Raw genomic sequence first — 18,603 nt, 5'->3', positions numbered from 1 at the left:
TCCCCGGGATTAACCGAGTGAACCTTCTTTGTACTGCCTCGAGAGCAAGTATGTCTTTTCTTAAGTATGGAGACCAAAACTGTATGCAGTATTCCAGGTGCGGTCTCACCAATACCTTATATAACTGCAGCAATACCTCCCTGTTTTTATATTCTATCCCCCTAGCAATAAAAGCCAACATTCCGTTGGCTTTCTTGATCACCTGCTGCACCTGCATACCAACTTTTTGATTTTCTTGCACTAGGACCCCCAGATCCCTTTGTACTGCAGTACTTTCCAGTCTCTCGCCATTAAGAAAATAACTTGCTCTCTGATTTTTCCTGCCAAAGTGCATAACCTCACATTTTCCAATATTATATTGCATCTGCCAAATCTCCGCCCACTCACCCAGCCTGTCTATATCCCCTTGCAGGTTTTTTATGTCCTCCTCACTCTCTACTTTCCCTCCCATCTTTGTATCATCTGCAAATTTTGATATGTTGCACTCGGTCCCCTCCTCCAAATCGTTAATATAGATTGTAAAGAGTTGGGGACCCAGCACCGACCCCTGTGGAACACCACTGGTTACTGGTTGCCAGTCCGAAAATGAACCATTTATCCCAACTCTCTGCTTCCTGTTTGATAACCAATCCTCCACCCATGCCAGAATATTACCCCCAATCCCGTGATTTTTTATCTTAAGTAATAATCTTTTATGTGGCACCTTGTCGAATGCCTTCTGGAAGTCTAAATACACTACGTCCACTGGTTCCCCTTTATCCACCCTATACGTTATATCCTCGAAGAACTCAAGCAAATTTGTCAGACATGACTTCCCCTTCATAAAGCCATGCTGACTTTGTCCTATTAAATTATGCTTATCTAAATGTTCCGTTACTGTCTCCTTAATAATAGACTCCAAAATTTTACCCACCACAGATGTTAAGCTAACTGGCCTATAATTTCCAGCCTTCTGCCTACTACCCTTTTTAAATAACGGTGTTACATTAGCAGTTTTCCAATCTGCCGGGACCTCTCCTGAGTCCAGGGAATTTTGGAAAACTATCACCAAAGCATCCACAATCCCTACTGCCACTTCCCTCAAGACCCTAGGATGGAAGCCATCAGGTCCAGGGGATTTATCCGCCTTGAGTCCCATTATTTTACTGAGTACCATCTCTTGAGTGATTTTAATCGTATTTAGCTCCTCCCCCACGAGAGTCCCCTGTTTGTCCAGTGTTGGGATATTCTTAGTGTCCTCTACTGTAAAGACTGAAACAAAATATTTGTTCAGCATTTTTGCCATCTCCATGTTTCCCACCATTAATTTCCCGGTCTCATCCTCTAAGGGACCTATGTTTGCCTTAGCCACCCTTTTTCTTTTTATATAACTATAGAAACTGTTGCTATCTGTTTTTATATTTTTTGCTAATTTCTTTTCATAATCTAACTTCCCTTTCTTAATCAATCCTTTAGTTACTTTTTGCTGTCTTTTGAAGAATTCCCAATCTTCTATCCTCCCACTAAGTTTGGCTACCTTATATGTCCTTGTTTTTAGTCGGATACTATCCTTGATTTCTTTACTTAGCCACGGGTGGCTGTCATTTCTTTTACACCCTTTTTTCCTCAGTGGAATATATTTATTTTGAAAGTTGTAAAATAACTCCCTAAATGAACACCACTGCTCATGTACCGTCTTACCCTTTAATCTATTTTCCCAGTCCACTTTAATCAATTCCGCTCTCATACCATCATAGTCTCCTTTATTCAAGCTCAGTACGCTTGTTTGAGAATCAACCTTCTCACCCTCTAATTGGATATGGAATTCAACCATGTTGTGGTCGCTCGTTCCAAGGGGATCCTTAACTAGGACATTATTAATTAATCCTGACTCATTACACAGGACCAGGTCCAAGGTTGCCTGCCCCCTTGTAGGATCAGTTACATACTGCTCAAGAAATCCATCCCTGATGCACTCAATGAACTCGTCCTCAAGGCTGCTCTGCCCAATTTGATTTGTCCAGTTAATATGATAATTAAAATCCCCCATAATTATGGCTGTTCCCTTATTACATGCCCCGACTATCTCCTGATTAATACTTCTTCCAGCAGAGTTGCAACTATTAGGAGGCCTATATACTACGCCCACTAATGTTTTTTTTCCCTTATTATTCCTTATCTCCACCCAAACTGTTTCATTATCTTGATGCTTTGTCCCAATATCATTTCTCTGTATTACAGTGATTCCTTCCTTTATTAACATAGCCACCCCACCTCCCCTTCCTTCCTGCCTGTCCTTCCTGATTGTTAAATACCCTGGCATATTTAATTCCCAGTCGTTGTCACCCTGCAGCCATGTTTCTGTAATGGCCACAAGATCATACCCATACGTAGTTATTTGTGCCGTTAACTCGTCCATTTTATTACGAATGCTACGTGCATTCAGATAAAGAACTTTCAAATCTGTTTTGTGACGCTTAGTTCCTGCTTTTTCCTTTTTTAACACTTTACCTATTACTCCATACCTTCTGTCCCTTCCTGTTACGCTTTCCTCTCTCTCCCTGCTCAGGTTCCCAACCCCCTGCCACTTTAGTTTAAACCCTCCCCAACAGCACTAGCAAACACTCCTCCTAGGACTTGGCCCATATCCCTCTATACCCATCTTACCCATGTAACTGTCCAAATGCTTTTTAAAAGACAAAATTGTACCCGCCTCTACTACTGCCTCTGGCAGCTCGTTCCAGACACTCACCACCCTTTGAGTGAAAAAATTGCCCCTCTGGACCCTTTTGGATCTCTCCCCTCTCACCTTAAATCTATGTCCCCTTGTTATAGACTCCCCTACCTTTGGGAAAAGATTTTGACTATCTACCTTATCTATGCCCCTCATTATTTTATAGACTTCTATAAGATCACCCTTTAACCTCCTACTCTCCAGGGAAAAAAGTCCCAGTCTGTCTAACCTCTCCCTATAAGTCAAACCATCAAGTCCCGGTAGCATCCTAGTAAATCTTTTCTTCACTCTTTCTAGTTTAATAATATCCTTTCTATAATAGGGTGACCAGAACTGTACACAGTATTCCAAGTGTGGCCTTACTAATGTCTTGTACAACTTCAACAAGACATCCCAACTCCTGTATTCAATGTTCTGACCAATGAAACCAAGCATGCTGAATGCCTTCTTCACCACCCTATCCACCTGTGACTCCACTTTCAAGGAGCTATGAACCTGTACTCCTAGATCTCTTTGTTCTATAACTCTCCCCAACACCCTACCATTGACGGAGTAGGTCCTGGTCCGATTCGATCTACCAAAATGCATCACCTCACATTTATCTAAATTAAACTCCATCTGCCATTCATCGGCCCACTGGCCCAATTTATCAAGATCCCGTTGCAATCCTAGATAACCTTCTTCACTGTCCACAATGCCACCAATCTTGGTGTCATCTGCAAACTTACTAACCATGCCTCCTAAATTCTCATCCAAATCATTAATATAAATAACAAATAACAGCAGACCCAGCACCGATCCCTGAGGCACACCGCTGGTCACAGGCCTCCAGTTTGAAAAACAACCCTCAACAACCACCCTCTGTCTTCTGTCGTCAATCCAATTTTGTATCCAATTGGCTACCTCACCTTGGATCCCGTGAGATTTAACCTTATGTAACAACCTACCATGCGGTACCTTGTCAGAGGCTTTGCTAAAGTCCATGTAGACCACGTCTACTGTACAGCCCTCATCTATCTTCTTGGTTACCCCTTCAAAAAACTCAATCAAATTCGTGAGACATGATTTTCCTCTCACAAAACCATGCTGACTGTTCCTAATCAGTCCCTGCCTCTCCAAATGCCTGTAGATCCTGTCTCTCAGAATACCCTCTAACAACTTACCCACTACAGATGTCAGGCTCACCGGTCTGTAGTTCCCAGGCTTTTCCCTGCTGCCCTTCTTAAACAAAGGCACAGCATTTGCTACCCTCCAATCTTCAGGCACCTCACCTGCAGCTGCCAATGATTCAAATATCTCTGCTAGGGAACCCGCAATTTCCTCCCTAACCTCCCATAACGTCCTGGGATACATTTCATCAGGTCCCGGAGATTTATCTACCTTAATGCGGCTTAAGACTTCCAGCACCTCCCTCTCTGTAATATGTACACTCCTCAAAACATCACTATTTATTTCCCCAAGTTCCCTAACATCCATGCCTTTCTCAACCGTAAATACCGATGTGAAATATTCATTCAGGAACTCACCCATCTCTTGTGGTTCTGCACATAGATGACCTTGTTGATCCTTAAGAGGCCCTACTCTCTCCCTAGTTACTCTTTTTGCCCTTTATGTACTTGTAGAAGCTCTTTGGATTCTCCTTTGCCTTATCTGCCAAAGCAATCTCATGTCCCTTTTTTGCCCTCCTGATTTCTCTCTTAACTCTACTCCGGCAATCTCTATATTCTTCAAGGGATCCACTTGATCCCAGCTGTCTATGCATGTCATATGCCTCCTTCTTCTTTTTGACTAGGGCCTCAATCTCCCGAGTCATCCAAGTTGCTGTGGTACAAAAAGCTCATGGGACTGAGGTAGCCCTCATCTTACGGTCGGTTCGTCCTGGGAGGGCGCCACATCTGGCTGCATCTCTGGAGCTTATGCCTGGACAGGTTGGTGACGTCTCCTACATGCCATTTGTATGATGGTCTGAGGGAGAAAACCAGAAGCCTGTCATGCACTGCTGTTCTAAAACAGCAACCGCATACAGGTCTACTCCAGCCATTGCCCTGCATGCTGGCTGTATAGTCTAATGGCAACTATCAGATCCTGAAACCCCCGAGATACATCGACCTGCATGCCATCCCCCACCGTCTGAGAGCCTGCACAAAGGGTACTGCCTAATCTGTCCCCTTCTGTCACCAGGGCAGCAGTCAGTGCTTCTGTGTTTTTAACACCCAAGTGATAAAGAGGAAACTTCAGAAAAGCGCCTCGTGACCATGTGGAAGGAGGTGGTAGTGCCACCTCCTTCACCACTAGAATTGCAGACCAGTGCCAGAAAAGGTTCAATGACCTGATGAGGGTAGACAAGGAAACACACACTGTCCACTCTCCCGTTTGTTCCTTGGGTACCATGGGCACTAACACCCTCTTCACCCTCTCAAATTAATACTTGCACAAATAACCCTTCAAACTCCACAGTGGCTAAAGGGCTCACTAACTCTGTAACTTACAATATATGTTTCCATCTCCCTAACAGGAATTGCTTGCATGCAGAAGCTTTAAAGTCATTCCTCCAATTTAGCAAGGTGATAACAAAGGAACAGAGCAGGCCATTCAGATGCTCGAGCCTGTTCCGCCATTCAATCTGATCGTGGCTGATCCACCCCTCAACTCCATTTACCTGCCTTTGAAGTATTTCCCTTCGTACCCTTACCTAACAAAAAATTATCGATTTCAGTTGACCCAGCATCCACAGCCTTTTGGCAGATGAGTTCCAGCTTTCCACTCCTGTTGCATGAAAAAGTGCTTCCTGATTACACTCCTAAATGGTCTATCTCTAATTTTAAGATTGTACCCCTCGTTCTGGATTCCCCCACCAGAGGAAATAATTTTTCAATCTACCTTATAAAATCACTATCATTTTAAATATCTCAATTAGATCACCCCTCAACCTTCTAAACTAAAGGGAATACAAGCCAAGTTTATGCAATCTGTTTTCATAATTTAACCCTTTAAGCCCTGGTTTTATTCAAATGAATCTGCACTGCATGCCCTCCAAGGCCAGTATATCCTTCCTAAGGTGTGGTGCCCAAAATTGAATGCAGTACTGTAGATGAGATCTGATCAAGGCTCGGTACAACTGAAGCATCCTGAAACCCCCTCCCCGTGACTTAGCTACTTGCCAGCAAACCTTCCTTTGGTGTTGGTTGGATGCCTCTGGCCACCCGTACCTCAACTCCTGACCACCGGCCAGCTGCCGCTTTCCATCCATTTAGGACCGGCGGCTGACTGGCGACATGCAGATGAGGCCTCAGAGATAACATACCCTAGACTGGAAATCTAGGCCTGCGAATGTATTTTGCTTTGTTAGATGCTAGATACAATGTGCATAAGTGTTTTATATCCATACCACTGCGTATTTGAATTTCCAGTAGACTCCTCCATTGAGCAAACAAGCCATTTTAATTGGCAGTAGCCCCAGGTGGTGGGTATCAATTGGGGACTCTTGTGTCCATTTATAGGAGGGTGCTTATCTAGGGGGTGCATGATGTGTAAGGGGGATCTGAGAATAAAGGCTTGGAAGCAACTGAAGACTAGGCTCTAGTATTCTATCCTTCGACACCTGGCTTTCTGACATTTTACACCTTGCATGATTTGTGCTTTCAACATAAGTGATAGCTTGACTGAATTCTAATAGAATATTATGATAAATAGTGGAATACAGGTAGATTTTTTCCCTTTTGTGCTTGGCTATTAAATAATTGCCTGGGTGAAGTGCATGGAGGAAAATCAGACAAGCTCGATTACAGGCATGCGATCCTCTTTGCTCAATTTTCCTCTATGCTCTCTGCCCAGACAATATTTAATGCCTAAGTAAAAAAGAGGAAAGTTTACCCCAACAAGTGAACATAGGTTATGCTATTCCAATGTACTAGCCTGACCACATTCAGAGTGCTGTGTTCAGCTTGTACTTGCAGGTGAGAGACCATTTCAAAAGACAGGGGAATGATGTTACAAAATAAAGAATGTTTCTCTATGTTATATTATTTATCTGATTATTTCTTACTGGTCACCGCACACACAAGATTCAGATCAGTTACTGCCAGCTGTTTCTGCAAACTGTGTGGCTAATTTTCATGTCTCAGGGCAATGCATAGTTCTGGAAGACCTTGGATGGGAACCTGTCTCGCTCATTCAAAGTATTTGCCATCGATCAATGAATCAAGCCATTCTATTCAGTTCAAACATCCTATGTAATTGGCAACTTGATATATAATCTAATATATTTGAGAGAAATTGTGTTTTATATGTTGTTTGATTCAATATATTTTCAAAGGAATTTGAATGCTATACGAGCCAGTCTGAAGCCTTCAGGAATATAAAGCTATTCAGAGTGTTTGTTATAGCATTGGCCGCAAGAGCAGTAAGCGACCGAGTTTCAAGGGTCAAGTTTATGTTGAGGGTTAGTGCAGAAGAAGTGTGTTTGTTGCTTTGGCATTTCAAAGTGAATAGTAAAGCTGCAATTACTGTAAATGAAGGGGCCAAAATTCCGCTGCCCTTCTAGCATACTCCTGCCATAACTCCAGAGGGTGTCTGGCACAAGGGCCAGAAAACAGGCCTTACATCGGAGCTCTCACTCAGCTTCATAAGAGGCAGAGACTCCACCCATCCCTTACAATACCAGTGGTGTGTGGGGGCCAGGGGAGGGACTCCCTATGCTGGGAAACCCTGATAGACCTTTTCAAAAGGCAGGGGAGTGATGTAACAAAATAAAGCATGTTTGTCTGTTATGCTATTTATCTGATTCTTTCTTACTAGTCACAGCACACACGAGATTCAGGTCAGCTACTGCTAGCTGTTTCTGCAAGTTATATGGAATACACTACTATGTCGTTAATTTTCATGTCTTAGATGGATGTAAAATATCCCATAGTACTATTTGCAGAAAAGCAACGGAGTTCTCCTGGTGTCCTGGTCAACTCTCATGTTAAAAAAAGCATACATGATCCTTGGCTTTATAAATAGAGGCATAGAGTACAAAAGCAAGGAAGTTATGCTAAACCTTTGTAAGTCAATGGTTAGGCCACAGCTGGAGTATTGTGTCCAATTCTGGGCACCACATTTTAGGAAGGATGTCAAGGCCTCGAAGAGGGTGCAGCGTAGATTTACTAGAATGGTACCAGGGATGAGGGACTTCAGTTATGTGGAGAGATTAGAGAAGCTGGGATTGTTCTCTTTAGAGCAGAGAATATTAAGGGGAGATTTAGTAGAGGGGTTCAAAACTTTGAGCGGTTTTGATAGAGTACATAGGAAGAAACTATTTCCACTGGCAGAAGGGTCGGTAACCAGAGGACACAGATTTAAGGTAATTGGCAAAAGAACCAGAGGGGAGATGAGGAGAATTTTTTTTACGACGCGATTTGTTATGATCTGGAATGCACTGCCTGAAAGGGTGGTGGAAGCAGATTCAATAGTAACTTTCAAAAGGGAATTGGATAAATACTTGAAAAGGAAAAATTTGCAGGGCTATGGGGAAAAAGCAAATGGAACTAAATAGATAGCTCTTTCAAAGAGCCGGCACAGGCACGATGGGCCGAATGGCCTCTTTCTGCACTGTACGATGAACTCAGTCTCACAGAAGGTCAGGCATATTTGGAGGCTGGTACGCCTAATGAGAAAAGACATACTATTCTCTTCCTCAACAGGTGTGGGAACCACCTTGCATTTATCTAGCGCCTTTCACTTCCTCAGGATGTCTCAAAGCACTTTATAAACACTGAACTACTTTTAAAGTATGGACAAACACAGCAGCCAATTTTGTCCAACAAGGTCACACAAACAGCAACGAGATAAATGACCAGTTAATTGTTTCAGTGGTGCTGGTTAAAGGATAAATGTTAGCTAGGACCCAGTGATAACTCCTCTGCTTTTTTAAGTCAACCTGAGCAGGCAGATGGTGCCTTAGTTTAACATCTCATCCGAAAGATGACACCTCTACTAATGCAATGCTCCCTTAATACTACACTTAACTGTTAGCCTAAATGATGTTCTCAAGTCCTGGAATGGAGGCTTGAACCCACAACCTTCTGACTTCTGGCAGTTCGGGCTCCTGTCAGACCTTAAAGAGGACTGGCTCTTTTTTGGAGGATAATTCAGGTGCAAATTTTTCACCATTTTACTCCATTTATTACCCCAAATCTGCCCCAAAATGGGCAGTAATTCAGAGGAAAATCCAGTTCATACTGTCTGGCCTACAAAATTTCTTATTTCTAAGTCCCCTTAACTTACCAAGCACCTCTGCCATGCTGACTTCAAAATTCCGTGGAATGCTGTTTGTACTATAAAAATTGAATAGCAAGTTGGTATTATCCCCTCTAGCAAAAATTCTTGGAAATACTCATTTCATGTTTCAACTATTTTATTTATTGCCACTTTTATTTTGTTAGAACTCTAACTTCCTCTTACAGTCAAAATGGTCTGCTTACGTTCATTGTTAGTCTACCAACTGTACTGTCCAAGTTTTAAAGAAACTTTCTTTTAAGTTATAAGCTTCACACCAGCAGCAGTATAACTATTATCAACACAAGATGAAAAGAAATATTTCACAGCAATTTTGTGCCAATACCAGCCTATACTAGCAGTTTTAAACTGCTCTTTTGGCACAAGCATACTTTAAATACCAGCATAACACCAGCCTCAAGATGTAACATAAAAGCTGCACAAGGTTATTTGAAATAATTGTTTTTTGACAACTAAAATTTTGAAACAGAGTGTGCCTTTGGGGAAAAAAGTATATATATTTTTTTAAAACCTACTTAAGAACATGTATAATTTGCAACACATTCTTACTGTCTAACAATAAATTGTTCTGACGGTCTGCATAGGTTGTGAGATATAATACCAATCTCAATTAAGTTAGTGCACTTTGATCTGTTCACCAGGATAATAATAAATGAAGTACTGATTGGATGGTAAAGTAACCATTTTGTTCATTCACAAAGTACTACAAATAATACTTGTCAAAGTTTGTAGTAAATTAAGGAACTGTTCGGTAAACTTTTTAAATTGTGAAAATTTGTGATGGTTGACAAATGTTTTTTTCTCTTTGTTGTTGCTACAAGTTAAGCTTTGCTCATTTATGTGTAGTTCAACAATCTGCACTCCAAAACAAGTATTTTGGAAGTATTTACAGTGAATCAGGGAACTGACGAAAGGGTTAGGTATTAGTCTTCAGTATTGATTATCCACAGTCCATTAGGTGATGTACATGAGTGCTATTGGCATAAGTGGCATGAAGTCTGAAAATTCCTATTCATAATCACGTCTGCAGCTTAGAGCAAGGAAGACCAGTGCTGTAATCTTTCAGCGGTATCTAGGGAGTTTTGCAGCAATAGTGTGCCTTTGCTTCAATGTCATACATATGTATTTTTTTTATTTGTGTATATGTATGTATACATATGTCTCTGTGTAATATATATATTTGAAGTCAATCTACAGTCAGGGAATAAACTACAATAAAATATGCTTAGAATTTGGAGCATTACTGATGATTAAGCATACCCTCTGCAGTTCTCCCAGTGATGCTAGTTGAATCTATAAAGGGTCACATAAGGGTTCTTAGCACAGAGCAAACAGACTTTCTACAAACTCAGCTGCTTGATCTGTTTGCTGGTTGAATTAGTAGGTGGGGTGGATAGGCATGGGTGCTGGGAAGACAGAGAAAGGTTTCTACAGCTTTTAGATAAAGCAATAGTATTGTGCTCAAAGACTTTACAAAATTGTTCAGTTTTGCTGCAGAGGATTGACTTCAGTTATGGTGACAAGTATCCTGGCAACAGGATCATTATAAGATGGCCATGGCCAGAGCAAAGAACAAAATTTTAATGTGTGCATGTTCAGGAAAATTGAATGATTTTCTGTTTTTTGTTTTCTTAAAACCAAAACTTAACCCAAGATCCTTGTTAGAATTAGAAACAGTTAATATAAAAAGTTTATATTTTGTTTCATTTTTACACTTCGATCATTGACATGGCCATCTCTAATCACTTCCTCATCTCCCACACCATCCACATGTCCCTGCCCACCTCCAACCCCACTATCCTCACCATCTGTCCCTGGAGAAAACTCCACTCCCACTAACCCCAATTGCCTCTCGTTCACTGCCTCTGTTGACCTGATTTCTTAGTTCTGCCCTTGTCTCCACCAGGTCGCTCATGGTCTCCTACCCACGCCATTCCCTTGGTGCAGTTCCCACCTTCACAGCCTCAAGCCTGAGTTCTGCAGACAACTGCATCTGGCATATAACTGGCCAGACCCTCCAGGACTGCCTGGACCATATCGAGCAATACCACATCTCCCTTTCCACAGCCAAATCCTACTGTATCTCCAGGATTATCCTGGAGAGTAACAGCATTTCCTGATTCTTCTCAACTACTAACACCTCCTCTGACTCCATTTTCCTACCCTTTATATTTTCACCTCCAAAGCCAAGTGTGAGAAGCTCCATGGCTTTTTTAATTTCAAGATTAAGCCTATTTACCTGGCCCTTACAACCCATCCTGCTATTCCCTTACCACAGCTCTGCTGCTTTATAACATTGTCCTCCTGTCCCTGATGAACTCTCATACCCTTGTCTCATCCCAGCCCTGATGCCATATCACACTGACATGGCCATCATTGACATGGCCATCTCTAATCACTTCCTCATCTCCCACACCATCCACATGTCCCTGCCCACCTCCAACCCCACTATCCTCACCATCTGTCCCTGGAGAAAACTCCACTCCCACTAACCCCAATTGCCTCTCCAATCTCCACCATGCTATTCGATGCCAGCCAAAAACTTCATACCTATGCCCCAACTAATATCAAATCTTCTTAGCTGCTCACTCAGGATAAATCTGTTCTGTTTGCCTCTCAGCTGATCTTCAAATCCAAATCCAATATCCTACCCATCACCCAGATTGCTTATTCCTACCTCCTCAATATTACTCACCTCTGTCCTTACCTCACCCCAGCAACAGTGAAACTCTTATGTGTTGTGACCTCCACATGTGCTTTTTCCAACAACTTCCTCACCAGCCTCCTGAGGTTAACCCTACTCGAACTCCAATACAACCAAAACTCGGCTACTTGCATCCTGTTCCACATTAATTATTGCTCGTCCATCGTCCCTGTCCTTACTGATCTCCGTTGGCTCCACTTAATAGTTTCATAGTATGATACAGCACAGAAGGAGGCCATTCAGCCCATCATGCCTGTCGGTTCTTTGGTGGAGCTATCCAATTAGTCCTACTCCCTTGCTCTTTGCTCATAGCCCTGTAAATGTTTTCCCTTCAAATATTTATCCAATTCCCTTTTGAAAGTTATTATTGAATCTTCTTCCAACACCCTTACAGGCAGTGCATTCCAAATCATAATCACTTGCCCCAGTGAATTGAATTCAATCTCATGGTCCTTGTTTTATAACTACCTTCATGGCCTCATCCCACTGTTTGTGTCAGCTTGGCTCGATGCTACCACTAAGTCAGAAGGTCATGGGTTCAAGCACTACTCCAGGATTTAAGCACATAATCGAAACTGACACTTTAGTGCAGTACTGAGAGTGCTGCATTGTCAGAGGTACCATCTTTCAGATGAGACATTGAACCGAGGCATCGTCTGTCTGTTCTGGTGGACTTAAAAGATTCCAAGGTATTATTCGAAGACAAGCAGGGGAGTTCTTCATGTGTCCTGGCCAAAATTTATCACTCAATCATCATCATCATCGAATACAGATTAACTGGTCATTATCTCACAGCTGTATGCAAATTGGCTGCAACATTTGCCTATAAAACAAAAGTGACGGTATTTCAAAAGTAATTAATTGGCTGTGAAGCACTTTGTGATGTCCAGAGGACATGAAAGGCACTATATAAATTCAAGTCTTTCTTATTTCTTATTATCCCTTTAATGGTGCATTCCTAACTCTTCTACCACGGCTCAACATTCATTTCTCCTCAGTGAAACACCTTAGGACATATATTGTGTTAAAGACGCTATATGAATGCAAACTGTAGTAGTACACTTAAAGCTTTCCTATTTTCATATCATTGTGACCCTGTTTTTAATTACTTGGCATATAAACATCAGCCAATAGCTTCTACATAGTAGTGATGTCTCATTCATGTCACAAGAAGCCTATATTACACAGTAACAAAATCAAAATCACACCTGTTCAAAATATTGGTTAAATTATGCAGTTTGATCCCTGTTTGCTAAGATTGTCACTCAGTTTGGGTACCCCAAAAAAAGCCACTTCGTGAATGTCTTCTCAGCACTCGTGTCTTGTCAATCTACTTTACAATTCAACCACTTCTCATTTCTGTTGCTATCCAGGCACTCCGTCTGTTAATATATGCATGTAGATGCCAGGTAAAGATAGGACTGGACTTGATTGTGATGGTTCCATGGTTAATTAGCTAGCTAATACTCTTACTGTCCAATCTCGCACACACAGAATGGCCATTTGGATGGGATACCATCAAGCTGACTGTGGAATTATACAACTGCATTAGCTGCAACCATAGGGAGATAAGCAGTGTTGATAGAAACTTGGAAAGAAAAAGGAACTGCGGTTTGGCTTCTGTAGTTACCCACACAAAATATTACAGGTCACTAAAATTTTAACAAGTATCAAACATTTTCAATTTGGAACCACCGGTCATTGTAAAAAAAAGGACTATAATTGGTTATTATCTTTTTTGGAGTAATCAGCCTTTAAATATTGAACTGTGTGAAGATTATAGCATCCATTGTGTTGTTCGAATTCCTTTTTGATGACTATTTGTATCATATATTTAGTGCAGGAGTACCCAAGCTTTTTATCTTCATGGACGACATGGGTGCATAATATACCATGGGGCCTCAGGACCAATATCAATTTTCAATCCACATTCCCATTAATTTGCAAATATCTTGTGTTGATACTAACAGATCTTGGTGTTCTAATTTAGAATTTATCCATTAATGACGCAACAGCAGTAAGAACAGCCCTTTATAAATCTGCAGGCCCCACAAAATTCAAAATTCAATTAAGAACTATATAAGCAAAAATAGGACTGAGTAGCCAGGGCTTCAAGGTACAAATTTCCAGGACTTGCAGGCTGCGCATGACCCTGGGGTAATGGGTATCCCTGAGTTACGGTATCTGAGATTCCAGCTAAGGTGAGTCCTATCTTATTCCTGTATTTACTGATGTAATTTTAGAAGATATGTAAGTGTAATCAACAAAAATAATTTCATACAAACTATAAGACCAATTTGTGATCCACTAACATCACTAAAGGTACTTTTATCTCATTAGAGTGCCATCAGTGGCAGACACTGATATTCTTGCTGTCAAAGGCATTCCAACATAAAGCAGGTTAAATCCACACCACTGATGGCACCCAGGGCCCAACTTTCATGGGTCCCGAAAGTGGAGGTCAAAGACATGGAAAATGAACATCTCTTTTTCTATTGATCCTTGATGATTGTAAAAAGTGGAGAATGACACTCGGCGGTCACGGGTCTCTACTTGGGTTTTGCTCTCCTGGAACTCTAGCAGCAAAGTAAGAGTGCCTGAAATTAATATGGAATGTTACACATTTTTGCCCTTGTGGACTGAAGAGCACCATTTACAAGTCCTAGTACTCAAATCCCTCTTTTATACTGACTGGTACAGTACCACTCCCAAAAGTCAAGTCCACAGTAAACTGCCCATGTTGGCAGAGTGCTATACCACCACAAAATCTCCACTTTGTGGATGGCTAAGAACTTCTGACAACGATAAATAGCACAGCATCAGAGGGACTGCACTAGACTATAGTACTGCATTAAAATGTCAATACAATGTAAGAGTAAGCGGTCTAGATTACAGGGGTAAAAGTTAGTCAGACTTTGTGTTTGAGGTGAATGAACTCTTAGCGCAAGACTCACTTTTGCATAAAGGGTATCTGGTTGAATAAAATAACCACCCTGGAGAAAAAAAGTACTTCACCTCTCTGAGAAATGTGTTAAATCTATTCACACTACTTTTTGAAGTGCAGCAGCTGTTACATAAGTAAATGTGGCAGCTAATTTGAAGAAATCAAGGTCCCACAAACAGCGATGAAAGGAATGGCCAATTAATCTGTTTTTTTGGTGGTGTTGGTTAAAGAAAGAATGTTATTCAGGATATAGGGAGAACACTCTGCTCTTCTTCGATAAGTGTTACGGTATATTCCACCTGAACAAGCAGATGTGGTCTTAGTTTAATGTCTCATCTGAAGGACAGCATCTCTGACAACGCAGCATCACTCAATATTGCACTGGAGTGTCAGACCAGATTATAAAGTATATTCCTAAAGTGGAGTTTGAACCCACAACCCTTCCAACTCGAAAGGGTAGCATAATACATACATATTTATAATTAAATGAACAACTTATCCTATCGAGACTAAATGATGTTTGGTTATTGATCCAACAACAACTTTTGCAAAAACTCTCATGAGGAGGGCTGGAAAGTATTAATTTTACCACTGCGATGTAGAAATATTCTTTGCCTATTTAAACCAAAAGAAAAACTATCTCACACTAAAATCTTAAGATATAAGAGTACAAGAATATGAATAAATGCTATACCCCTTTCAATTTTTCAAGATTTTTGAAGTTTGTTTGAAATGAAAATGCCAAAAAAAGAAATAGAAGCAATTTATTTCAAGAGTCTATTCTTTCACATTAGTGTTAACTTTCTATGGATATCTTTTAACAAAATAGGAACTAATATAATTAATGTGAAACCTGTTTAGTTATTTCAACTTAATTTTATTCATTAGTTTCATCTTATTTCAGAATAATGGAATATTTGGAGTGTATTCCTTGTGAAGGATGTAAACACTCATTAGTAACTACTGGCAGGCCTTAATCCATCACAATGAGACTAAGCAATGCAGCTTGAGAATACAAATGAATATGAAATAATTACACCTCAATGTGAACTGACCCTTCAGCCTTGAAACCCATGAGAGATTATGTGGGTTGTTCGAGGAAGTTCTGACACTCTTTCTAACACGGCTGTGAGAAAAATGTGGCTGGAACCAAGTACTCCTTATGTGATGTAGCTAGCAAAAGAAACCATAAGGAGCAGGGAATTTAACACATTGGTGCAGAAAGTTGCTTCATTGTTGGAAGCTGAGGAGAATGTAAAATTGCTGGAAGAGACAAACTTGGCAATGAGAACAGAGCTCTTTTCATGAATTCTAATGTGAACTTTAAAGCTACAGATGATCTCCCCAAAAGCTGAATCTGGAGGAATTGTAATTTTTTTTTTCATTAAAAATGTAGAACTTTCTCCTGTTTGTTGACCAAAGTCAGAAAGAAATAATGTAGAAATTATTTGCAAAAAGTATAGTTTCAATTTTATGTTGTGAAAATCCTGGAAAATTAGGTGCCTCATTTTTTTTCCTGTTACTTATCTCATTAAATATTAGCCTTTGCTATTCATGAAGTAGTCATATTGCATCATTAATCTTGCATTGGTCAGCTTTGTGACTAACTTGTTGAAAGTATTCAACAACAAGATGTTATGTTAATGGTACTAGAGATGGCCTTTTGGTGCAGTCCGAATGCACAAGTGTTACTGATAAATCAATATAGATGTGTAGTATAGTACAAACTTCCATCTTCCACCTAAGAGTTTTAGGCAAACTGTAAATGAACATGGAGGTCAAGGCATCTCTATAAGATGCTGTAGTGTGTAGACTGTGATAGCTTTAGGCATGCAGCTGGCATTGCAGTATCTGCCACAATTTGGCAATAGCATTAAGTACAGGCATGTGGTGCATGATGTAAATAAAAATATTTAACTGTACACATGTTCAGTATCTCAGAAATGAACCATACTATTAAGTTGTTCCAAACAGACTTCAATTATTTAAGTGCCATCACATCAGTCTGCCTTATAGTGACTGTTGCCTAGAAAATTTGTAATGATTTGTAATAAAATCTGAATTTATTTTTAAAGAAATAATTGAGGATCCAGCAACTCAACATTAAAATCTAAAATTTTGATGAAGTTTGCCGACTGTTTTATTTATGTATATGGTTTTGAAGATGGATAAGCTTTTACAAATCAAGTAAAAGAAATCATACTATAGAAAATGTACCATGGGTATTCTAACAGACAGGGGAAGTTACGAGTTCACCTCCTGTTCAAGAATGATAAAGATTCTGAAAACAAAATCTAGAGATGAGTCTGCATCCTGTACCAGTGTCTGTGTTGCACAGTACATCTTTGTTTTCTAATGACCACCAGGCAAGCCTCTCTACAGTGCAAACACTGCCTCTTTCAGCCTATGAATTCCTAATACTAGCTCCTCTTTTCTTCCTGCAGGTTGGAACGGCTGGTGGACGTCCTGAGGAAGAAGGTTGGAACCGGGAACATCAGGACGGTGACCTGATTGAGTAGCAAAGTCTGGAGGTGTAGTCACATCTGGCGACCAGGCCATTCTGTTCTTCACTATACAAATAAAAAAGCCTGGTCTTAGCAAACAGTTATTGTAAGCGGCACATTGAAATAACTTTCCAAAAAATATCAAAATCTAATTTTTTTAAGTCTGAAGACTTGAGGGTATTCTGTATTGACAAAACTTGTAGACACGCACGAGACGCTTTCAGATGCACTGATTTTACCAGGAATTTGTAAGATGCGTGTCTATAAATAGTTTCATATTTTTGATGCATATTGAATTATAATTTAGAATGGTTACCTTCTTACCAGAAATGCCTAATCCACTGAAAATTCATAACATCGTTCACTTGCTTACCAGCTAGAAAATACCTCTTCTATAGGACATTAATTATATTTTTACACTTTTGCACCTAAAAGAGGGCATTGCCGTTTGAGTGGATGTTTGTAGTTCCTTGATGCTTAACCCTGTTTTAACTTGATGTACTTTAATACTTGTGACATTTTTCCTAATATTTATCTTTTTGGTAATTTAGTAAAATGTACCAGTAGCATTATTCAGAACTACAGTGTTAGTTCTTTGTCCTGGCCTTCACATTTTTAATTTGTTCAGAATTTATCTCTAATGCACTCTAGTAATGAAATAAAGAGCTGTGTAAATTTGCTAATGTTGAGTACATTTTGACTTTTTGGGGAATGGGGTTGAATTGTGAGCTTTTCAACACCAGTTCAGTCTTCTATCTGTGTTTTAAATGATCTCTTATTTAACTCACATCAAGAAATAAATTCACTTAGGAAAAGTTATATGATAGATTCTGTAGTGAATGTATTTCGAAGTGACTTAACAACTCCTCAAAAAAAGACAGCAGAGAATAGGAGCTGCTCATATCAGTTTGGTTGCGAAGCTAGTTTTGATTATTGGCGCCGTTGTAGCAATATCGAAATCTTTTAATGTTCAATTTGGTGCCAAATAGCCGATTAACCGTGCATGTAAAAATCTCCTATTCCTAAAATGTGTGACAGTTTTAGTACAACGTGTAATAAAAACGATGCGATTTCAACGGCTAAAACCGAAGTATAATTAACGTGTGCTAGCACATTCAGATGCATGCGGTATATTCAAATTTGTATTTGTACCATCTACGAATTGGGCTGCACTGTATGTATTCTGATTATGTGAAGACACGAACTTTTTAAATTGTCAGCCCATCGAATTACAATGCTAATAAAAGATTACAAAGAAAGCAAAAAAGAGAAATATCAAATGTGAAATGTTAAAAAGTGCAGAGGTGCAGTTGTGTTTAATACGAATCCTGTGCAGCTTCGATACTACGACTCTAATTGAAAAGGGACTGGTATAGGCAAAAAATATGGAACGACCCTGTATATAGAGATTTACTGACTCAGCTGGAGATGGGAAGGGGACTAATTTAACATTCACATT

General features: G+C 40.1%; 1 protein-coding gene across 11 annotated transcripts in view; it reads left to right on the top strand.

Annotated features, from left to right (window-relative positions):
* Window positions 1-17,827, top strand: part of mipol1 (mirror-image polydactyly 1) — a 288,620-nt gene extending 270,793 nt beyond the window's left edge. For all 11 annotated transcript variants that reach the window (XM_067991462.1, XM_067991458.1, XM_067991457.1 and 8 more), the window contains one exon: window positions 17,085-17,827. In XM_067991462.1, coding sequence (XP_067847563.1) covers window positions 17,085-17,151 — 67 coding nt within the window. In that variant the 3' untranslated portion in view covers window positions 17,152-17,827. The remainder of the gene's footprint in view (window positions 1-17,084) is intronic.
* Window positions 17,828-18,603: the final 776 nt, after the last annotated feature.

Source organism: Heptranchias perlo, chromosome 10 (genome assembly GCF_035084215.1).
Source record: "Heptranchias perlo isolate sHepPer1 chromosome 10, sHepPer1.hap1, whole genome shotgun sequence".
Taxonomy (NCBI): Eukaryota; Metazoa; Chordata; class Chondrichthyes; order Hexanchiformes; family Hexanchidae; genus Heptranchias; species Heptranchias perlo.
Note: the sequence above shows the minus strand (reverse complement) of the source record. Positions and strands in the feature narration are given on the sequence as shown.